At 58.8% G+C, this 23,211-nt stretch overlaps 1 protein-coding gene across 5 annotated transcripts; it reads left to right on the forward strand.

The window, feature by feature from the left end:
- The first annotated feature begins 1,560 nt into the window (after positions 1–1,560).
- Positions 1,561–22,199, forward strand: RARG (retinoic acid receptor gamma). Of its 5 annotated transcripts, XM_045873352.3 has the most exons (10): positions 1,561–1,818; positions 2,574–2,640; positions 6,040–6,371; positions 17,198–17,346; positions 17,560–17,701; positions 18,390–18,550; positions 18,740–18,916; positions 19,304–19,508; positions 19,958–20,116; positions 20,885–22,199. In XM_045873352.3, the coding sequence occupies exons 3-10, from the start codon at positions 6,188–6,190 to the stop codon at positions 21,082–21,084; spliced, it is 1,377 nt and encodes a 458-aa protein (XP_045729308.1). In that variant the 5' UTR covers positions 1,561–1,818; positions 2,574–2,640; positions 6,040–6,187; the 3' UTR covers positions 21,085–22,199. The 5 variants fall into 5 exon arrangements, with proteins under 5 accessions (XP_045729308.1, XP_064447262.1, XP_064447263.1 ...); XM_064591192.1 differs by lacking the exon at positions 2,574–2,640; XM_064591193.1 differs by lacking the exon at positions 6,040–6,371 and having other exon boundaries at positions 1,564–1,818; positions 20,885–22,197.
- The last annotated feature ends 1,012 nt before the right edge of the window (positions 22,200–23,211 follow it).

Here is a 23,211-nt window from a genome sequence, read left to right on the forward strand (position 1 = left end):
CCTTTCCATCACCTGACTCTGGCTACCAAAAGAGCCCTTTCCTAGGAGGGAGGACACCTGGCCCCCTAGGGTGGCAGTGAGGACAGAGCAGAGTAATTTCTGCACAGAAAATGTGATGATGTGATCAGGAGCCCAAGGCCCCAGTGCTGGTCACCCTGGGATTGTTGCTGGGGGAAGGTCCTTTGGGTGCATCTCTCCAGCCCAGTTCAGCCCCTATTACTGCTCCCCTTCTCTCCTTTCTCACTCCCACCCTTCATCTCTGTGGGAGTGTCTGGGGTCCATGCACAGAGCCTGGACTTCAGACCCCTTCTTTTCTCTCACTCTGTCTTTAGTAGAATGGGGACAAACCTCTGGGTTCCCACTCTTGGGCTGAGAGTCTTTGTGGTCATGTTGAAGTCAGAGAGTGTCCCCATCAGACACTGACACTGACCCTGGGCATGCGCGCACATGTGCGCGTACACACACACACACACACACACACAGTCAACAACATTCGTGGTGCATCTACCAGGCAAGCAGGCTCTGGTTAAGGCAGACACACACCCTCTGCTTGGGCTTTCTCCCTCACACCCAGCCCAAGGCTCCTCCCACTCCCAGCTACAGTTCCTTCTGCCCTCACCAGTCTCTCCCCCTCCAGATCCAAGCCCAAAGGTGGGGACAACATTGGCAGCCAGGGACCCAGCCTCCCTAAATCCCGAGTTTATTCAAGGCAGGGTGAGGGGCGCCTGGGTGGCTTAGTCGTTAAGCGTCCGCCTTCAGCTCAGGTCATGATCCCAGGGTCCTGTGATCAAGCCCCACATCGAGCCCCACATCGGGCTCCTGCTGGGCGAGAAGCCTGCTTCTCCCTCTCCCACTCCCCCTGCTTGTGTTCCCTCTCTCACTGTGTCTCTCTCTGTCAAATAAATAAATAAATAAAATCTTAAAAAAAAAAAAAAGGCAGGGTGAGAGGAGGAGGTCTTCCAGCCCCTGGGCCTCAGCACCCCCCAAATCCCACTAATTAAACCAGTTTGCTCCTGGCACCAAAAGACCACCTGGGATAGGCTAGGGGAAGTAGAGACTACCTTGACCTGCAGGTGAAGGCTAAGCAAAGGGTAAAGACAGTGGCCTTTGCTTCCTACCCCAGCGCCATCACTCCACCCCTGGGATGATGAAGATACAGCTCCCATTGCCTCCCCTGAGGAGGTAGCAGAGACTGGCTTCACTGAACCACACAGCCTGGCCAGAGAATCCAAGCAGTCCCCCTAAATGGCAGGAAGGGGAGAAGTGCCGGAGAGAAAGGGTGGCATCATGGGCCCAGGACACTGACCTCTTCTGCCAGCCTTGCCCGGCCTCCTGGGGATGGAGCCACGGAAGCCCAGCAAATGGGAGGGGCAGAGACCCAGGCGTCCTGGGCCGCCCCGCCCCGCCCTCCCCCCACCCCCCCACCCCCGCCCCCCAGCCCCTGGGCACCGAGGAGGGAGCCGGGCAGGGGCAGGAGGCAGGGGAGGGAGGAGCGAGGGCGGGAGGGGGAGGAGGGAGCCGGGCTGGGAGGGAGGTGGGGGGGTGGGGAGGGAAGAAAAAGAAAGAAAATATTTTCCGTGTCCCCGCCTGCAGAGTCAGTGTGCGGTTTGGGAGAAAATGTGTCGGATATTTTGGGGCGGTCACGTGGGCGGGCGGGCTCAGAGAGGCCCCGGGACAGTCCCAGCCTAGAGCCCGTGCCCCCCCCCCAGAGCCCCCCATTGCCGCGAGCCCCTGACACTGCGACGCCGCATCCCCGCGACCGCCCGACGCCGGGACCTCGGGGCTCCGCGGCTTCCCTTCCCCCTCCCTCCCCTCCAGGTGAGTCAGGCGGGGAAGCAGGCTCGCCGCCGCCCGCGGACGCCTGGGTCCCGGCCGAGGTGGGCTGGGGGCGGCGGCGCGGCGGAGGGACGCCGCTCAGTCCGTGCCGCGGCTGCTCGCGTGGTCCGCAGGGCTGGAGGGGCTTCCTGCCGGACTTGGGGGTCAGCCCCGATGCGGGAGGGAATGGGGAAGATTTAGACAGGCTGGGGCTAGGCTGGGCTTCAGCAAGGCTTCATTTCGGTGAATAGTGGGGAGAGCACTTGGGGAAGAGTCTTCAGCCAGGGGGTTTCTAGCCTACTTTTGTGCTTTGGAGTGTGAGGGAAGACAGGGTTCCCTCCTGTGTGGAAGGACCTCCGCTAGCCCTCCATCTGGCTTCCCCAGGGGAGTCTGAGGGGTGAACTTCTGGTCCAAACTGGTCCAAGTTCCTCCTTCCCCAGTGGAATGGCCCGGCTTGGACATCAAAAGGGCAAGAGACATCCAGAGGCAAGTGCTCCCAGCCATCCGGGTCCTGGAGTTTGCAGAGACAAGTGGATAGGAGAGTGGTCTGTGAAGGTCCCTTAAACTGCAGTTCTGTATTCCCTCTCACTTACCCCCAAGCAGGGTGTGAGTCTTGGCTCCCTCCAGCCAAGGATGGGGGCTCCTCAGGAGTATTCATGAGGGGAGCCCGAAGGGAACAAAGGAAGAGCAGGAAGACTGGGGCAGGGACCCAGGAGTCCTAGTCTAGGAGCCACACTAACATGCCTCTCTGTCTTCAGGAGTTACAGCCCAGTCCCCTCAACCTGCCCCAGTATGTAGGAGGGAATCTCTGCAGGTGGCCAGAGGGTAAGAGTATGCATGGTTGGGGGGACAGGGGAGCCTGAGGAGGGGTCTGTAGGCTGAGAAGCTGAAATGACTGTGCCCCTTCAGGGCCCATGTCCAGGGTAGGTGCAATCCCAGACCTCAGGTCTGAGGCTCCTGCCCTGACTATCACTCCTCAGATGCTGAGTGTGGGTTGAGGACCAAAGGCAGTGTCCCATATCCTTGAGTCAAGAAGAGAGAGGAAGGGGGTGGGGGGCAGGAGGCAGTACGTGCAGGGTGCCTGGAGCTTGGGTGTCCCAAATAGACATAGACACACACACACACACATGCACGCACACCCCACACACATGCACACATACACACGCGCATGCACACTGTAGCTTAAAGCCTGGTAGGCAGTACAGGGCACACACCCCCACCCCGGCACACCCCCACCCCTGGCTCAGAAAGCCACCTAACTGGCACCTCCAGTTCCCCCCTCTGCCCCACCCTGCCCGTGCCCTCCATTGCCCACACACATTCCACTGGCATTGCCTGCCTGCCTGCCTGCCTCCTGGGCACTGCCCCTCCCTGGGGCCAGTGGGGTGGAGGGAGGGCACTTGGGGATGAGAGGTGGAGACTTAAGGGTCTGGACTCCCCCAAGGGTGGCACAAGGCCAGGGAAACCCAGGCCACCGCTGCCTCCTGGGGAGCAGGCTGGGGCCCAGGCTAGAGCAGAGGATGCCTGGGTTCTCCGCCCAGGCTGGGGATGGGGTCATGGAAAAAGGTGGTCGTGTTTATACAGAGGGGAGGGGGGCAGCGGGTGGAGAGCAGCCGACAAGAGCAGCTTTGTTCCGTGCTCTAGAGCGGGCAGGGCAGCAGGGAGACGTGGCCCCCCCCATCCGGCAGCCCCCTTCATCCATGCCCTCCCTCAACTCTACCTCAGCCCTAAGAGAAGCAGCTTTGTAAGGGCCCCTTTCTCCTAGTCAGCCCCACCTCCATCTGAGGTGGCATCTTGGGAGGAGAGAAGGGTTCTCTTCCTTCCACAGGTTCCCCAAAGAACCAAGGCATCTGGGTCCCTAGTGCAGGATTTCCTTTTACTCTCTGTACCACTGTCTTCAATCCCTTGGTCCCTTCCTCCACCCTGGATCTAAGACCCTCCCCTTCTCTTCCCAGCCAGGGCAGAGGAACCAGGGCTCAGAAATGGGTGACTCTCTGTCGCCTTCCCCTCTACATTCAACTCTCAGGTCCCTTCTCTGAGGCAAAATAGGAGGAAGCCCAAGGAGAGCTGGGCTGCCCTTCACTCATTATAGCTTCATTCCTCAGTAAGGACCAGGAGTCTGAGCATCCCTCTCTGGGACACCGGAAGTCCTCCTGCCCCACACTCAGGTCTCTGTTTCCCATCTGTAAGTGAGAAGCAAAGACAGTGAGTGCTGGAGCTGGAGCCTGGGGCCCAGTTGAAGGCAGTCTGAAGAAGATGGGGGGGCCTCTAGTAGCTTCTCACCCTTGGCATCGGAGGGGTTAATCCACCTGGAATGTGGCCCAGCCTGTTGAGCTATGGCCCAGGGGCCTCTGGGGCCCGGACTCCTGGCTCCACCTGGGCTTAACCAGGGATGAGGACTTGAGGGAATAGGGGAAGAAAAAGGAGAAGGACCCTGGGGGCTTGGGGCTCAGCCTTTTAGGCCTGGGGAGACATTGGGCTGAGGAGTCTGAGGGTACTGGGGATATGGGTGATGGCTCCTGAAGAGCAAGGGTTGTCATGCATCAGGGCTGAGTGGAGGGTGGTGGTGCTGGGGTCTGAGTTTCTGTAACTTCCATGACAGTTTACCCTCAGGAGTTTGAAGGCCAAGGTAGATGAGAGATAGAAAAGAAAGAAGGGAAGGAAGGAAGGAACGAACGAACGAACGAAGGAATGAAGGAAAGAAGGAAGGAAAGCAGAGGTACAAAGATGGAGAGATACTGGTCCTAGAAGCAAAGACTGATGAAAAGAGATGCAGAAATGCCTATCACCTACCTCTGGACCTGCCCACCCCATAGTCTATATGTGTTTCACTCTCAGTCCTTCTCTGTCCTCTGCACCTCAGTCCATTATGGTTCTGGCTGGTAGAGGAGGTACCCAGGCTGGGGTGACTCTCCTCCCCCCTAACTTCCCTAGAGTGGGCGGTTCTGGGGCTCCTGGGAAAGTCAAACTTTCCCTTGTCAGAGCATCAGGAAAGAAACTACCTGCCCAGCCCCAGGATTCCCATTTCCTCTCTCCCTCCTTCCTCTCTCCCTTCCTGGGCTCAGGTTAAACATCCTGGGGCAGGCTACACTTGAGGGAGGGGAGGTTGTAGAGAGGGCCTCCTGGAAGCAGGGGGCTCAGAGAAGACAGAGAAAAGGAGATGGGGAAGTAAAGTAAGGTGAGGACAAGGAGAGGAGCTGCTCCCTGGAATCATACCTGGCACACAGTGGGGCTTCCATCAACATCTGTGGATTTGAAGGAGAGTATGCAAGACAGGTTTGGGAGTGAGGGATAATTGGAGACAGAGATAGAACTGGGAGGGGGAACTGGAAGAGGGAGTATTGAGGAAGGTAGAGACTGAAGGCAATGCTAATTACAAGAGAGGTATGGAGGAAGAGAAGGTACAAAGAGAAATAACATGAGACACACATAGCATTTAATATGTGCCTAAATTATTCTAAACACTTTACATATGTGAAGCCATTTAATCCTTACAACAGCCTTATGAAGTAGGCCCTATTATTCCTTTTTTTTTTTTTTTTTAGGCCCTATTATTCCTAACTGACAAATGAGGAAACTAAATTCAGCAAAGGGAGATTAAGTAACACACCCAAGGTCCAGCTAGTGAGTGGTGGGGATGGATTCAGGTAGCCCAGCTTCACAGTCAGTGTTCCTAATCACTGGACCACAACTCCTTTCCAGAGAGATGTAGGGCCCCAAAGTTACAACAGAGATATGTTTGCTTTCCCCAGAGTGGTAGAGAGTTTAAATAGTCTTTTTTTTTTTTTTTTTTTTAAGTTAAGTAAGCTTGAACTTACAGCCCAAGAGTTTGAATCCTGGCTCCACCATGATCTTAAGCCAGTCACTCAACTTCAGGTTCCTCCTCTGTGAAATGGGAATCATAATTCCTACTTCACAGGATTGATGTGAAGGTTAAATCAAGTGGTTAGTGTACTTGTGCTTAATGGTCCCTTCTCAGCTTAGGGGTCCTCTCTGCCAGGAGTCCTAAGACCTGAACTAGTTTACCCTTCCCTGGAGAATTTTTTTCCCTCAACCCGCGTAAGCTCCTGCCCTGCTTCCTACCTGTGGTAGAGGGTCCTGAGTCAGGGCAGTACAAACCTTAGAAGCGTGGAGGGAAAAGGCTCCAAGTGAGAGAGGGCCACGGGGCTTGGAACCTTCGGGTGATCCTTCTCTTATCCCTCCCTTTCCTCTCTTTCTCCCTAGGACTCTTGGAGACCCAGTGGGCAGGCCAGGAAGGGCGGGCACGGAGCCTCCCAGGCTGGGGCAGTGGGCATGGGCGGGGGCTGTGGCTGAAGACCTCCCCCGCCCACTGCAGACCCCAGGGAATTCAGCCTCCCTCACCGCAGCTGCCATGGCCACCAATAAGGAACGACTCTTTGCAGCTGGTGCCCTGGGGCCTGGATCTGGCTACCCAGGGGCTGGCTTCCCCTTTGCCTTCCCAGGGGCTCTCAGGGGGTCTCCACCTTTCGAGATGCTGAGTCCTAGCTTCCGGGGCCTGGGCCAGCCTGACCTTCCCAAGGAGATGGCCTCTCTGTGTGAGTCTCAGGGACCTTGGGGGATGAGGGCAGGGGGAAGCAGGAGGAAATTTTGAGGGTGGGTGTTAGAGAAAATTGGCACCCTAGTTAGCAAGGCGGGCAGGGTTGGGGGTTGGATCTAACAGAGTAGGGGGCAGGGGTTGTAGGAGGGGGTTTGGACGTGGAGCAAATGGCATTGTTTGCAATGACGACGCTCCTGCCCCAAATGCCTGGGATGTTGGGGTCCACAGTTGCCTCCTGAGTCAACTGGCAGGGGAGAACACTTTGTATGGGCAGCCAAGGGTGAGTCTGGTGAAGTCTGAGGCTTTTGCCTATATGCAGTGGTGGGTACGGGGGAAGCAGCCTGGGGAGTAGAGGGGTCCGCAAGGCCGATCAGCTGACTGTGATCGAGAGGTGAAATTGGTGAGTCAGAGGCAGGCAGCACAGAAAGGAAATGAAATAGTGCCAGGGGCCCAAAGACGTGTGGGGTCAGGGAACGCTCCTGTCAGTGCTGGGGAGGGTGGAGACAGCTACAAAGAAGGTGGCTCTTGCACCCTAAGTAATCCGGGGAGGTGAGGGGGTGTTCCAGAAGCATCCTCTCCTCCAGCCATGTGGGTTCTGGTCTCCTCCCCTCCCTCTGGGTCTGGCATGGTGCCCACAGGCTGTGCAGATCCCTACTTGTCCCTCAGGCCTGCCCTCTTTGGGTTGAGCCTTTGAGTGCTGACGGCCTCGCCTCTTCCCTCTGGATCCTCTTTCCTCCCACTTCGTAGTTGGTCTTCTTGACCAAGCCATTACAGGCGTGGGTGCCCAGGAGCTGGAGCGCTGGGCTGCTAGGTTCTGTGGGGTAAAGGGGCAGCGTGTGAGCAGGTGTAGCGAATCCTCTCCTGGAAAGAAGGGGAGGTGATGGAAGGAGAGGCACAGAGAAGGGCAGAAAACCAGAGGCATAGAGACAGAGAGGGGGAAAAAAAGAAAGATTAAGACATCCTTTATAGCTCCATAAGCTCAGGGAGAGAGAGGTAGGAGAAGAGGGGCCCTGCCTTTAGGAGGGGCACCCGGAGGGTTGTGTGTATGTGTGAAGGGGTGACTAGATGGGCTGGCAGCTCTAGTGGAAAGAGTGTGCTCATCTGGAGAAGGCGTGCACGTGTGTGTGTGCGCGCGCGTGTGCACGTGCATGTAGACCATATGCAGTTGCGTATGTACAGCATGTCCTTGAGACTCTCTGCTTATATGCAAAATTCCAGAGTGTGCAACGAAGAGTCAGTGTGAGGAGGCGATATTTAATAGGGCTGCTGACGGTGTGTCTGGTGTTTGGTGAGACCTGCTGGTGGCCTGTCTTAGACCAACAGGGGATATTTGTGTGGCATGCAGGTGAACAAGAGAGCACAAAGCCCCCCTTTTTGGAAACCTCAGCTGGGCTTCCCCTACCTCATTTATACCCCATGAATCTGTCCCAGGGCCTGAGGAGGGAGGAAGAAACCACCCTTCTCCGTGAATGTACTTCTTGCAGAGAACCATACAACTCAGTCCCTTGGGACTTAGTTTTCCCAGGTTCTATGAGTAAGGAGGGAGAGGAGAAAAAGAGTGATGGTGGGGGAATGCTGAGAGCCAGTGGCCAAGTCCCCAGGGAAGTTCTCCTGTGTCCTGGACACACTGAGATCAAGGTCAGGGATCAAAGTAAGGTCAAGGTAGGGGAAGGGGTCACACTGGGCTCTATCCTGCAGTGGGGTGGGGGTGGGGTGGGGAGGGGGGACTGAAAGGGGAAATCCAAGGGAGGAGCCAGAGCCAGGGCAGGTAGCTGGGGAGGGTGTGGCTGGCTGGGGGGGGGGGCAGGGGGGACAGGCCTGGGCAGAGAGGTGCTGGTGGGGTGGGGAGGAGGGGAAGGTTTGGGTCCAGACAGCCTGCATGGGAGTGGGGCATGTAGCACACAGTGGTAAATGAGAGGGAGGCAGAGGGGAGAGGAAGGGATCCTGGAGTCTGATAGTCTCTCATTTCTCTGCCCTGTTGTCCCTTTTTGCCTGGGGCCACCCAATGGAGAGGGATTGGAGGCCTAAGTCTGATGCCAAAGCCACACTCACCTTGAGTCTGTGTCTCTCTCTACACCCTCTTTCTCTTAGTCTCTGGGAGGGAGGGTGGTCCATGAAGGAGTCTGGAACTTCTCCCTGAGGCTGCCTCCTGGATCCTACTGCTGGGTCCCTAGCGCCTTGGAGACATCCACGTTGAGAAGGGAAATCTTGCTCCACCTCTTGGGGTTCTCCAGGGGCCTGAGTGGGTAAGGCAGGCATCTTAGAACCGTGTGGTGGAGGAAGGGAGGGGGAGGGGAGGAGGGCATGTGCTGTGGAGGCAAGCACAGGCCTGTGTGCATGGGAGAGCAGAGGGTGTGTGTGTGTGTGTGCTCACACATGTGCATAAAACCCTGGGGTCTGTGTCTCTCTGTGTTTATGAACACTGGTGTGTTCTTTTTGCTTTGTCAAGACTACAGGGAACAGAGTTGGATGGGAGGGAAGGGAAGCCTTGCCTTCTTTCCCCTCTTGAGGAGATGTCTGCGGTGTTGACCTAGCCCTGTTTATCCTCTGAACCTGGTGACTGTGTCCCTGGGGCAAGGAGCCCAGGCTGCACCTCACTAAGTCACATGGAGAAACTGAGGGCAAGCTGGCACAGGAAGAAAAAGAGTTCTACTTAAAAGAAACTGAAAAAGACAGACTCAGAGACCTAAGCGAGGTGACAGAGAACTACACAGGCCAAAAGGCAAAGACCCAGAGAGAACCCAGCTGCTGGGAGAGCAGGCGGGTAAGGGTGGCGAGCAGGCAGCAGGGAGGCCTCGTCCAGGAAAAAACCCCAGCCGACTGCCTCCTTCCCCTCCCCTCCCCGGTCTCCGCAGCTCAGGCTCGGGCTCCAGCTCCAGGCCTACACAAACGGGGCTTTGATTGCAACAGGAAACCTCTCCGGCGGGGGGAGCTGGGCAAGCCGCCGCCGCTGGGGCCCAGGCTGCACCCCCCTCTCCTGGCCCCCTACCCGGTCCCAGCCCCCATCCTGCCCAGCTCCTTCCTTACACCCCAGCTTTGGGCCCCATCCCTCATTCACACCTCCCTTCTCTTTCCTGCTGCCCCCTCCTTCAGAGACCCCTCCCCATCGCCCTTCAGGTGGGACTCCTAAGTTAGGACTTAGCCTCGGGGTGTGGCTTCTTGCTTTGAAATGCCCCCTCTTCACCTTTTTGAGGGAAGGTTTTGGAAGAAAAGGAGAATTTAGCAGGAATTCAGAGCCACTTATTCTCCAGCCCCATCCAGAAGGTGGCAGGAGGGGGGGGGGAAAGGAGGGGTGCATAGGAGTTAGCTGTTCCTTCCTCCACAGTCCCTTGTTGGCCAAACTCATCCTTGCCAGGGTGGTAGAGGCTCTGAGGGGTGACCATGCAAGACTCTGAGTGCTAATGACCTTGTTAGTGGGGGAGGGGTGCACTTCTCTGCCTCTGGGGTCTTGCCTTTGTGGGACTCTAGCTGGGAGGGGTGAACCGTGGTGGTGGTGGGGATCATAGATGGGGAGGGGGGTGAGTCAGGCAGCAGCCCCCCGTCATACTCCCACCAGGCTGGTGGAGAACATCTGGTTCCCATGAAATGCTAGAAGGCTAATGGGTCTAATTGCTGCAGTAAGGGCTGGGGGGACTTTGGGGATAAGAGGGGGCACTAGATTCCCCCATCCTCTTACCTTCTCTTCAAGGCTGTGCTAAGACTGTCTAGAATGGGGGGGGGGATTGGGGTTGACGGGAAGGGTGGGCCTGGCACTCTAATGCCTTGTCCCTTATAAGCCCCCCTCTCCCTGCAATGCCTGGGAAGCACACACAGATGGGGTGATGAGGAGTGGGGTGCATCTGGTGAAGAGAAAGGGGGGCTGTTGAGGACTCATGACTTCCTGGAGCCCTCCATCCCCCTCCTGTGCCCCACTCCCAACCCCCCTCCCTGTGGCCTGGCCACTTCTGGTTCTAATTACCAACCAGGCAGGCCTGACTTAATTGGGACCTTTCAGATTTCGGAGGAGGAAGGGCGGGGGGGGGGGGGGGGGGAGGGGGGCGGACTGACAGCCTGGAATTGACTAATCAGGGCTCTTTTCCCCCTGGTTTTGGGGGTACTTCCCATTTTATACTTAATTGATTTTTTCTACCACTGCCCAGATTCTGATTCAGAAATCTATCATCCCCCTCCGTTTTTTTGTGTGGGGGGCTGGATTCAGAAATGGGGTATTTGAGGTTGGGGGCAAGAGCCGGGAGCTCACCCTGGTTTGGAAAGAACACGGCCTTCCCACTTCATCCCTACTTCAAGCCCCCCAGTCAGCCCTGCCACCCCGCGCCCGCACCCCCATCCTTACCCCCCCCCCCCCCGCTTCCACAAGTCTGGCCCTCCTTCCCAGCCCTGCCCCCCGCCGCCCCCCGCGTCCCCGGCCACCACCCCGGCCCCTCCTCCGCGCCCGCCTTCCTTTCCCTGCCTACTCTGGCACCCCTTCCTGCTCTTTATTCTTCCAAACTGGCGCCCCACTCCTGCAGCACCCCCAGTGCGCCCCCCACCCGGTACAACAGATTCTTAGAAAAGCGCGCCCCGCCCTGGCCCAGCCACAGCCGCCAGGCGGGGGAAGGGGCCGGCCGGGCGCCGCTCCCGCTCCCCCGGCGCTCCCCGTGTGAGCGGCGCTGACAGAGCCGGCTGGGCCTGCCCGCCGGGCGGCCGGGCGGGCGGGCGGCGGGCGGGGCGCGGGGGAGGGGGCGGTTTCCGGGAGTCGCCGCCGCTGGCGCTGTCCTGGGGCCAGGGTCCCCGATTCGGCCGGGCGGCGAGGGCAAACTCTTGACGTGGCCAAACCCCCGCCCCCCTCACCCCCTTCTCCGCCGGGCGAGGGCGCTCAGTGCCCGGAAGGGGCTACCGAGGGGACAGCGAGGCGGCCCTCGGAGATCTGAAGGGCACTCAGTGTGGCACGGAAGGGGAGAAGGGCGTTATTGCCAATGGGGGGGGATATGTCATGGCTCTGAGAACAGTTGACGACCGGACCCGCAGTTACAGCCGAGAGGGGCCCTTGGCACTTTGGGGCAACTGGCACGGTAGAAAGTCTGGGGGAGGGGAGCTGGCACTCAGCAGGGCAACTTCATCGGAGGCGCGGTTGGCACCGTAGGGACAGTTTGGGGTGGGAGTTTTGTGCTCTGAAAGTGAAGTCAGGCTTGAGGAAGGGGCATCGAGAGGGGCAGTGGAGCGGCTGGGGAGCGTCAGTCGCGCGACGGGGCTAAGGGAACTTGGAGGGAGGCAGCCCGGGACGCGGCGAAGGGAGGACAGCTCGGGCTGGGAGGGGTGGACTCCCGGCTGCGCAGGAGGGGGCGGGGGACTCCGCGGCGGCGCTGGCGACGGCCTGGGCGGGGTGGGGCGGGGCCGGGTCAGGAGGAGGTGAGCGCGCCCGGCCACCCGCCCCGAGGGGGGTTCCCGAAGAGTTCACGGCGGGAGCGCGCTCCGGCCCTTCGACCGGGGGTGGGGAGAACGGGAAGGAAGGAGGAGGCCGCGCGCGCCGAGCCGTAGGAATGTATGGTTCGGCCCCGAAGCGCGCGCGCGGAGGGAGAGGGAGGAGCCAGGCCTGGGAATGAGGGGGTGGAGGTAGTGCAGGTCCCCGAGCTCCCGAGAACTGCCGCGCGCAGGGAACCTCCATGTTCCCCTCTCCCCCGTCTTCCTTGACACCCCTGCCTGTATCGACTTGTGTGCAAAGAGTGTTGGCGAGGGGAGGGGGGAAACTCAAAAGGAAATGCGTGTGCTTGGTTCCTCCACTCCTTCCCCCATTCCCGACCGGGGCACGCGCCGAAGTGCAAATGCGTGCAAAGCCTCGGGGCTGTGGAGACAGAATGCCTAACAGCATTCTCCCGAGCTAGATGTGCTTGCACAGGCGTTTGTGCATCTATCATTTTATGTGCGTGCAGATATATGAATGCGCACGATTGCATATTTGCAAATACGTGGTGCCTGCCTAGATAAATGCATGCACGGATATGTGTCTAAGCAAGCGCGCGCGCCGGGTGCGAGTGTGTGTAAGTGTGCGCTCCACTCCCAGCTCTGCTCGTCTTAGTGCCCGGCCCCCTTCGCTCTCCAAGCCCCACCCCCCACCCCTCCGGGCTTCGCTTTTACAAAAGGTCTCCCCAGTGTTAGCCGCCGAGGCGCCCAGAGTGAGCCGGACCGCGGCCGATGCGGCAGCCCCGGCTTTGCGCCCCGCCCAGTCCCTTTCCCCTGCTGGGGATCCCCCTCTTCCCCGCCCACCCCTTACCCCCCATGCAGCCTGGCGCCCTATGCTAGCCCTCCCCCTCCCCCCCTCCAGGAGCGGGGCGCCGCCGGGGGAGGAGGGGGAATCGGCTGCGGGTCCTTGGTGTTCCTAGCACCCAGCTTCCCTCCAAGCCGGGTCGCGATGTACGACTGCATGGAAGCGTTTGCCCCGGGTCCGCGACGGCTGTACGGGGCGTCCGGGCCCGGGGCCGGCTTGCTGCGCAGAGCCACGGGCAGCTCCTGTTTCGCCGGATTTGAGTCTTTTGCCTGGCCTCAACCCGCCAGTCTGCAATGTAGGTACCAGAGCTCAGGGGTGGGGTGCGGGGCGCAGGAGAGGCAGCGGCTCACCCTTTCCGTGTGTAAAAGGTGGAACTGGGGTGCAAGCGGAGATTCTCACCCTCTCTATGTGAGGGGCGGCTGTGTGTAGGAAAGAGAGGTACTGGCCCTTTAAACGTGGGGACCTCAGCGACTCCTTTGGGTGTGTGCCGTAGTGTTTGGAGTGTGTGTGGTTTTTATGGTGCGTGTTTAGCTAGGAGCTGCGGTTGATGCCACTCCAGAATTTCTGGGGATAGGGAGAGACCGAGGTGTTACTGGTAGCTTGTGCCCGCAGGTCCGTGGCCCCGGAGGGATATGGCACCCAGGACCGTGGGTGGCGTTTATAGAGTCCATGTGGGGAGTTGGGAGCGTAAAAAATATTTGCAGAGCGTGTGAATCCCTGGAGGGTGCAGCGCCTTACGTAGGCGGTGTGGCTGTGAGTGTAGGGGGTCTCTCCACGCCGCGTCGCCCTCGGACAGTTGGCAGGTCCGCACGGCCCTTGTGTGGGGATGTTTGTGGCGTGAGGCCGGGAAGGCGTGTGCCCCAGCGTGGCTGCGGGGGCGGTTTTGGAAAGTGCGGTGTTCGAGCGTGCATCCTGTGTGTTCTTCGTGCGGGGTGGACGGGCTTGTGCACACAACAGGGAGAAGGCTGGGCTCTGGCGCCCCTCCCCCATCTTAAAAAGCAACGTTTGGAAATGTGTACAGGGTTGTATGCAGAGAGATGACTTTTTCCTATGGCTCCGACACACACAACTTCAGTAGGAAGCGAAAAGTTTACAGCCAAGTCTGTTTATGGTGGGGGGTGGCCTGGAGGAGGCAGCGGCGGGGAGAGTAGGACTACTGGGTCCCCAAATACCCATCTTCCCCTCTCTGTGAAATGGGAGATGCCAGGCCTGGGGCCCTGGAACCCCTTTCCAGAGCGGTAATAAAAAGCTGGGGACTGAGAGGCAGTAAAAATGAAGTCCAGATGAGAAGCGGCTTTGAAGCCTGGGCCGAAGTGCCTGGCGGGGGTGGGGTGGGGTGGGGTGTGGGGAGGAGCCGGGAGGGGAGCCTCGAACACCCCCCGAATTTACCCGGGGCTGGGAGCGCGCTGGTAGCCCGGTGCGGACGCCCGGGCGAGGGCCTTGGGGGCAGCTGGGAAGGGGCGGGCGGCGGGCGGGGCCCAGGGCGCTGGGGGAGTGCGCGCGAGGGGTCACCGAGCCCCCGCCAACGCGCCTCGCTCCTTGGCACTCGGCAGCGCTGTTTACGAGAGTTCGGCTTTTTCTTTTTTCTTTACTGTTCTTTTTCCTTTTTTAGTTTTTCTTTTTTCTTTTTCTCTTCTTTTTTTTTGGGGGGGGGCGGTCTCTTGGTTCCAGGGCAATGCCGCTCAGATGGGAGGAGGGAGGTGGCAAACAGGAGACCGTACTTTGGGGTGGAGTGGGGCAAGAATTAAAAGTGTGGCATTTATAGAGTGGAGAAAGCATGGAACTGTTATTACTTTGTACCAAATCCTGGGGAATTCTTAACCTTCCTTTCACTGCCCAATAGGAAGGGGCATCGGGGTATGTTGGGAGGGGTGCTGAGGTGGAGACTTTCCCAGGAGGAGTTTTTGTGGGGGCTGGGTCCTTTTTTGGGGGGCTTGGCAGTCTCAGGGACTTGGCTGGCAGTATGTTTTTTGCATTTCAGTTTGGACCAATAATTTTGGCCTCTAGGGTCTTGGTGGGCTTCAGGCCTGCTCCGCACACTTTCAGAGAGAAAGTAGTTTAGACCTGTGTCTACATCGGGGAAGGAAAGAGGTCCCTTTAGGAGAGGGCCACATGGTGTGTTTGTGGGTGTTTGCGGGTGTTCTGGTGCTGCGCTGGCAGGCCGGGGTGTGTGGTCGCTGAGCTGCTCTCTTGCAAATGTGAAGCTGGATGTTGTGTGGCAGCTTCATGACTCGTAAGTCCACCTCTGCCGTGTGGCTGGAGCGGGTATGCTTTCAGGCCCGCCTGTGTGTTCTTCGGTGCCCCGGGGCCGGTTGGGGTATAGGGGCCCATTGGTAGTATGTCCGCTTTTGTGCCCTGCGTGGTGTCGCTGTGAGAGTGTCTCCAAAGAAGTGTGTGTCAGATTGTGAGTCTGGGCTTCTCGGCCCTGTGCCTCGCAGCTGGGAGCGTTTACAGCCGGTTATAAAGAGTTTGTTTGAAGCTCCGCTCAGCCTGGCCAGGAATTTCCTCAATTTCAGCAATTTGGGCTTTAAAAGGAGAAAAACCTAGAGCCCACCCCCCTCCTCCCCAGCAGGGGCCCCTGCCTAGCCTGGGAGCAGTATCCCGATGCTGGTGTCTCGGCTCAGGGCTGAGAAGGGAATCTGAGCAGCCTTGAGCCAATTAGCCTTCTTGTGCCCTTCGCCCCCAGATTGTCCAGAGCCGTTGGGCTGCACTCTAGGGTTCAGGGGGCAGGCTTGTGCCAGAGGGGTGCCCAGAAGGGGTGACAGGAAAAGCTGTCCCCAGGCCTGTCTCCCTGCGGCCCCCAGTCCTGTAATTGCCTGGCACTGCCCCATGCCGGTCTGACCGCACCCAGGCCCTTTCGCAAGAGAGGAAATGAGGCAGCGTTCTGCGGGCAGGGAGGGCATCAGCACCCGAGTGAGTACCACTCCACGCACTGGCCTCTGGGCCGCACTTGTGCCCTCCTAGGACACCAGGAGGGGTCCTGAAAGGCATTCCAGCCCGCCCCACATCTCTCAGCACCAGCCCCTCCTGGAGGCTCCCGCCCCCGGTCCTGAATAGACGCGAGGCACCTTCTTTCCTCCCCTCTTCTCTGTCCTTTTCCATTGGGGAATCTCACTCCAGCAGGATTCTTATGCTAATGGTGTCTGTGTGTTGGGGGGTGGGGAGGGCTTCCCTCCTGTGGGGTGGGTGGAGCTAGCCCGGAACCCCAGCATCCTGGGCTTTCCTTCTGCCCTGCTGGCGGCATGGGGCAGACTTTTGACCAGGTGGGCTGCGGCGGGTTAGAAGCCAGAAGGTGCTCATGAGGTGGGTGCGTGGGACGAGGGTCTCAGTGTTTTCTTGCATTAACTTGGGCCCTTTAGGTTTGGGCAACAGGTCCTACAGGTTGAATAGTTTATAGATTTTTCCAGCCTCTGAAGATCAACTACAGACCCCAAAACCCCGCAAAATCAAAAAAGGTCTATTGAGTAGCCTCCTGAACAGAGGGTGTCCTCCTGGCCACACGCACTCTGTGTGGCCTGGGCTGAGACCCCTTTGAGCTGCGATTGGGTATTTGTGCGGGAAGTTGAGGAGTGAAGACACAGGCTCAGAGAGGGTCCAGAGATAGCTCCCATCCCCCATGAGCCCTGTTTACCTACTGTCACCTGACTTTTCCTGCTTTGCTACACCCCCAACCGCTTTGGGACCTGAGAATCTGAGCAAATACCTCAGTCTCTCCTTCCCCAACTTCTCTTGAGTCCCTGCCAGGCCACGTAGATCTAGTCAGAGGACCTGCAGTCTTGGCTCCACCATCAACTGGTAGTGTGGCACTGGGTTGGCTACTTCCCTCTCTTGGCCTCAGTTCCTTCAGGTGTAAAATAAGGCTACTGCGTATCTTCTAACCTGTTTTCTTGATACCTGTGTCCCATTTGCTCCACTGCCTCAGTGGTTTCTGGGGAAACAGAAACGGGCAGTTATTTGCCGGTGGCGGGTGTGGGGGGGGTCGGTATGAGAGGGGAAAGTGGGAGGATTATCCACCCTGGACTACTTGAGAGAAAATGAGGTCCTCTTTGACCTACTGAGTACCCCAGCAGGTCATTTCGCCAGGCGCTAGCCACAGGTGGTGGGCACTTGCCTCCTGGGCCCCAGATCTCTTGCCTCGGGAGGGGGAGGATGGTGGGAGGTAGACTACCTGACGCGGTGGACTGACGTGACAGACCGGGACTAAAGAGTGCAGAGCCACAGCCCATTACCCCTCCACCTGCCCACTTTATAGCTGGGGAAACTGAGGCCCAGGGAAGTTAACTTGCAGGATGGCCTTGGCCTGGAATTTGGGGAACTGAGCAGTGTCACGAGGGCTCGGGCTGACACCATGGTGCAGGGAGATGGCCAGACTGCAGGAGGTGCACTCAGAGTGGTTTTCTGGAAGTGTGTGCTCTGGGGCTGTACATGGTCCTTGGGACTTTAAGTCACTGTGGCGAGGATGGTGGTGTCACCGCTGAGCTGGAGGGAGAAGTGGGAATGGGGTGTGCGTGTATAGTGAGGGTGCCTGGAGATCTGAGGGGCCCTGCTCCCCGACCCTCATGTCACTGCTTTCCCCCCAGCGGTGGAGACGCAGAGCACTAGCTCAGAGGAGATGGTGCCCAGCTCGCCCTCGCCCCCTCCACCGCCTCGGGTCTACAAGCCGTGCTTCGTGTGCAATGACAAGTCCTCTGGCTACCACTATGGGGTCAGCTCCTGTGAAGGCTGCAAGGTGTGTGAGTGGTGGGGGTGGGTGTGCTGAGTCCGGCTCCAGACCAGAGGGGCAGACACCGTGTGTTAGGGCTCTGGCTGTGGAGCGGGCGGGGCTGCTTTGCACAGACTTGGCTCAGAGACTGGCTCGGGCCTGGGGCCCCCCCGCAAGGCCCGCGAGAGGCTGGTACTCCCAGCATCCTGCTTCACTGCCCACCCCCACCCCCAACTCCAGGGCTTCTTCCGCCGCAGCATCCAGAAGAACATGGTGTACACGTGTCACCGTGACAAAAACTGTATCATCAACAAGGTGACCCGGAATCGCTGTCAGTACTGCCGGCTACAGAAGTGCTTTGAAGTGGGCATGTCCAAAGAAGGTATGGGCCCCTGGCCCTGGCCTGAGCAGGAGCCCTCCTGCCCTACGCTGTCATTGCTACCCTCTTCCCACTCGCTGCCCTGCCGCCGCTTCCTTGACCTCTGAGACCTGGCCTGCCCTGGGGTGCTGCCTCCTCCCTGGCCAGTCCTATTTGATTAGTGCCCGTTCACCCAGGAGGGCCCACCCCTTGCCATTTTCTCCTCGAAGAACTTAATCCTCCCTCTGAGTGAGTGAATGGGGGTTACTGGCTCACTTTGCCCTGTTTCATGGGGAAGTAGTTGGGGGGGTGCTTGCCAGTCCTCTCCCCTGCTCCCAAGACTGAGCCTGAGGTGGATCTGGGGTGCCCCCCCTCCCCTGCACCATTGTGCTGCCAAGGCTATAAGTGGATATCCTGCTGCCTGCATATCCTGCTCCCCCCCTTCAGCTCCTGCAGGGTGACAGGAAGGGCAGGATGGAGCCGAATGGCTTGGAGAGGGAGCAGGGGCTGCAGGCCCTGGGTGGGGCTGGAGAGAGCCAGCCTGGTAATGGGAGCTAGTGTAGGAGCTAGGGAAACTGAGGCAGCGATTAGGGTCCCAGGGAACAGATGTTCATGATAAGGACTGAGTACATGATAATTGGGGTGAGAGGGGATAGATACCCAGAGGGAGGTTCTGAGGGTCCTGATCCTCTCCGTGTGCCTTCACCCCAAGCCGTGCGGAATGACCGGAATAAGAAGAAGAAAGAGGTGAAGGAAGAGGGGTCGCTTGACAGCTATGAGCTGAGCCCTCAGTTAGAAGAGCTCATCACCAAGGTCAGCAAAGCTCATCAGGAGACCTTCCCCTCACTCTGCCAGCTGGGCAAATATACCACGGTGAGTCTCCAGTGAGGGCAGGGGACCATTTGCTTTGGGGACTAGGTCAGGGTTGTATTGAGGTCACGGTCTGGTGCTGAGGACAAGGAAGGGCAACAGAATGCAGAGGGGAGAGCTTGGGGTTTTGGCCAAAAGAAGACAGCCCCCAGGGCGGGCCTTAGCTTGCATTCCCACCTGCCCTCCCTGTAGAACTCCAGTGCAGACCACCGGGTGCAGCTGGATCTGGGGCTCTGGGACAAGTTCAGTGAGCTGGCCACCAAGTGCATCATCAAGATCGTGGAGTTTGCCAAGCGGCTGCCTGGCTTTACAGGGCTCAGCATTGCTGACCAGATCACTCTGCTCAAGGCCGCCTGCCTGGACATCCTGGTGAGTTAAGCTCGGTGGCCTGTCTCTCCCCACAGTCTGACCCTCACGTGAGGCCAAGGAGTTGGTCCACACAAAGATCTCAATATCTTCCCCACCCCTCTCCAATCTGGGACTCCCCAGATCTCCTCTAAACCCAAGCTTTTTTGGTCTTACCCCTGCCCCAAGACCCGATCCTACACTTCTGGACGCCCTGCCTCCTTCTGACCTCTCTTCCCTCCCCAGCGTTAGATTCTTCACCTCTGCCTCCCTCCCCCTGCCTGCTGCAGGTTGCCCTCCTTCTGCATCTAACCCCCTCCTGTTCCGTGTGCACCTCATCGCCTCTTCTCCCCACCTGAGATGGGCTCCTCCCCAGACACAGCACTAAGCCATCCCCTTGCCCACCTCCAGATGCTGCGGATCTGTACAAGGTACACCCCAGAGCAGGACACCATGACCTTCTCCGATGGGCTGACCCTGAACCGGACCCAGATGCACAACGCCGGCTTTGGGCCCCTCACAGACCTCGTCTTTGCCTTTGCTGGGCAGCTCCTGCCCCTGGAGATGGATGACACAGAGACAGGCCTGCTCAGTGCCATCTGCCTCATCTGCGGAGGTGCGGGGGCGCCCCCTGGTGTTTACTCGGACTCCTGTCCCACCGCACCCCATACCTGCTGTCTGACCAGGCAGGAGACCTTGGTCCCTCCCCTGGGGCACTGTTGCACCTGCCCCATGCACAGACTTCTCAGGTCCAGTACAGGCTCCCCAGCAGCCCTGGGGCACAGGACAGAAAGGAGAGCAGAGCCAGAGAGAGAGCTGAGGAGATCCCAGATAACTGGTGCTGAGATAGGGGTTGTGGGCAAGAATGATTTACCAGAGGGGAGAAGGTACGGGGCTCAGAGCAGGGCAGGTGGTCTGGGTAGGCTCAGGAACAATAGGCAAAGGGCTGATGGGACAGAGTGGGGGGGCCTGGGAGGCCGTAGGGCAGGGCCAGTTGGGGATGGGCCACCTGTCACTGTCTCTCCCATCTCTTCCTCTCTCACTGCGCTGTGCTTATTCCTGTAGACCGCATGGACCTGGAGGAACCCGAGAAAGTAGACAAGCTGCAGGAGCCACTGCTGGAGGCCCTGAGGCTCTATGCCCGCCGGCGGCGGCCCAGCCAGCCCTACATGTTCCCAAGGATGCTCATGAAGATCACCGACCTCCGGGGCATCAGCACCAAGGGTCAGTCATGAGGGAACCTCTCCTGTCTCCTCCTGGACCTGCTGGTGTCTCGGGTCAGGCGGGCAGACAAGCAGAGACCAGAACAGAGAATCAGGCGGTCTACATTGGAATCCTAGCTCAGCTGCAGGCTGGTGGGGAGACTTCGGGCAAATTCCTTTACTTACTGTACCTTGTTTTCCTGTTTGAAAGCCGGGCTATCCTTAGACTTACCCTATCAGTAATTGTGAGGATTAAGCGAGTTAACAGAGCAGGCTTAGAACTGCTCTGAATTAAAAATGCCAATTCCTCAGTGGCTGTAGCCCCATTTCAAGTGCCCAGGAGCTAGTGAGGACCGTACTGGGCGAAGCAGATAGTTCCATCATCACAGAAGATTCTGTTGGATGGTGATGATTCAGAAGGATGCATGGCAGATAGGGGTTCAATAAGTATTAGCTATTATTATAAAGCTTGGTAAGAAATGGCCTAGGCACAGTTGGCTAGCTGTGGACCTGGGAAAGTGGAGTGCTTGGAGAATGGGACTGACAGTTGGGCTGGGTGTGATCTTTGAGCCTGAAGCATGGGATGAGTGGGCAGCAGACTCGGCAGAGAAGGCAGGTAGGAGCTGCAGGCAGAGGAGTGGCCCCCAGGAGCCCTGGAGTAGGGAGAGGGTGAGCTGGGACAGAGAGGTGGCGGGCTTGTGCCGGGAGCCCCCGGAGGGAAAGGTTAGGGAGGTGGCCTCAGGGGGCGTGGGCCTCTGCTCCCCTGAACCTCTTTGTCCCTCTGTTGCAGGAGCAGAAAGGGCCATTACCCTGAAGATGGAGATTCCAGGCCCGATGCCTCCCCTAATCCGAGAGATGCTGGAGAACCCCGAAATGTTTGAGGACGACTCCTCGCAGCCTGGTCCCCACCCCAAGGCTTCTAGCGAGGATGAGGTTCCCCGGGGCCAGAGCAAAGGGGGCTGCAGCCCCCAGCCTGACCAGGGCCCCTGACTTCCCCTGCTGTGGGGGTTGGGGCTCCAGGCAGCAGACTGACCATCTCCCAGACACTGCCAGTTACTGGGGGAGGACCTGCTCTGCCCTCTCTCCACCCCTTCCAATGAGCTCCTTGTTTTTGCCAAAGTTTCCAGGGGTGCCTCTGTGTTCATCCCCTTCCTGCTCTAACTGGCTCCCTCTCCGGTCTCGGGGGCCTGCCCTGTTCCCACCAGGAGAGAGGGCAGAGGGGTGAGCCTCAGTTTGGACTCAAATCTCAGCACTGCCCCTCAGACACCAGGGACCCAGGCTCCCCAGGGCAGGAGGAAGACCCTGCCAGCTCCTCAGCCCCTTCCTCTTCCAGGTGCTTAGGCCTCTGGGAGCAAACAGGAACACTAGAGACCAAGAAGGGGGCATGGGGGGGAGGGCTGAGCCCACCCTCTTGCCCCTGCCCTTGGTGCCTCATGCTGCGTAACGCACCTGCCGGGTGCATGCTGCCCTCCGTCCCCCGGCCTTGTGCCAGGTCAGGTTGGGGCAGGCTGGGCCCTGCATTTCTGTGGGTGCCAGAGGGTGAAAGGGACAGATGCAGGTCCATTCGGCACCTCTTTGCTTGGGCCCAGAGTTGACCTTGTGCCCTCCGTTACAAGCCCCTCCCCTGGTCCCATCACGTGCCTTGGGCTTCCCCTGCCTCCCATCTCAGCCACCGGGGCAGGGACCCTCCTACACTACAGAGGGACCAGGGGATCCGTCTCCCCCTAGTGCCTTCCCCCTACCTTGATCTCCAGAGCAGCTTGGCCCAGGGAAGGGGGGGTGGGCGCTGCTTAGCTGATCCTTCCCTGACCCAGAGGAAACCTCTATTTATTTATTAGCTTTTGTTTACACCCTGGACTTGACCCCTTCCTCCAGGGGTCTTGGGAGGGGGAGCCCAGGGCCCCTGTGACCCCTCCCTTCTTCCTCCAATCCCCAGTTTGTATTTAGCTGCCAAATAAGATTCCCACTTGGCTCCCCTTTTTTTCTGGGGGGTCAGGGTGCTGTCCCCTCCCCTCTGTTTACATCTCCCCTCCACCCCGCTGTGTCGCATATTGCTGAGTTTTCTATTTTTGCAAAATAAAGTGATGGAAACTCATGGCATGTGGCTCCCTCTGGGAGGTGGTAGGGGAAATGACCAGCCGACCTGGAGAGGGGCTGGATGAGGAAGGTGAGCTCCTAATCTACTGGATTTTGCAGCTTTCTTGGGGAAACCAAGGGAATTGGATGAGATGCGCCTGGATGGGGGTGGTGGGAGGGTGGGAGAAAGGGAGCCCACAGGGGGCCTACCTTGGGTGTCTGGGCCTCCCACCGCCACCAGGTGTGGGTTCTTAGATTGGACCCTGTAGACCTCTGGGAAGGTGTGAATGGGCCCAGACATCTTTAAGCTGTCCCCACAGCCCCGGTTATGAATATGTGCATATCTGCCCGTCTCTGGGGAGGGCCTTCATTGAAGCTGCACTGGCTCTCATGAGGGTCTCTGGCCCCAGAAGAAAAGAACCACAGTCTGCATCTAAGTTACAGTGTTTCTGTTTTACACCAACCCTCTCTTTACTTCATGAGCTCCCCCACTCTGTGACCCCACTATCACCTTAGAAATCACTCCCTCTGCCCCTTCTGACCCCACTTCACCTCATGACCCCACTGTTAACCTTCTGTCCTAATATCTCTCCTTGCCCCTACATGCCTTACCTCTGCAACACCCCCACCCTCAGCCCACTGCTTGTGGCCTCTACCACGGTGCCCTGTGCTCTTCCCCTCACCCTCTGTGACTCCCCCTCCACGGTCCCCCCAAAACACACACACCGTGGCCCACCTTCCTTGCTGGACCAGCGCCCTGCCTACCTTATGCCTGGCTTTCTTCACGGATGACTTGTGCATATGCGAGAGAGGTTGGGGATGTGGGAGTCAGGGAGGAGAGAAGAGTGAGGAAAAGCAGAAGAAGAAAGTGAAAGAAGCTGTGGAGGAAACCACAGAGCCTGTGGGGAAGGAGGGGTCATCTCCATGGTAACCCCTGCTTGTGGGGGGAAGGGTACGAGGTCCAAGGTCCGGTAGGCTGAGGCCACCTGAAGAAGCCCCCCCCCCCCCGGGGAAGGAGCCCCCCTGCCCCAGGCGCTCCTC

Source organism: Mirounga angustirostris, unplaced genomic scaffold, assembly GCF_029215605.1.
Source record: "Mirounga angustirostris isolate CCGP_5_RB_7025 unplaced genomic scaffold, mMirAng1.0.hap1 SCAF_5, whole genome shotgun sequence".
NCBI classification, from domain to species: Eukaryota; Metazoa; Chordata; class Mammalia; order Carnivora; family Phocidae; genus Mirounga; species Mirounga angustirostris.

Excerpts from the sequence above, each read along its gene's own strand:
- RARG (XM_045873352.3), top strand. The coding sequence starts at position 6,188 with ATGGCCACCAATAAGGAACGACTCTTTGCAGCTGGTGCCCTGGGGCCT. Across the intron at positions 6,372-17,197 it reads CAAGGAGATGGCCTCTCTGT|CGGTGGAGACGCAGAGCACT; the intron begins GTGAGTCTCAGG and ends CTTTCCCCCCAG. Across the intron at positions 20,117-20,884 it reads CCGGGGCATCAGCACCAAGG|GAGCAGAAAGGGCCATTACC; the intron begins GTCAGTCATGAG and ends CCTCTGTTGCAG.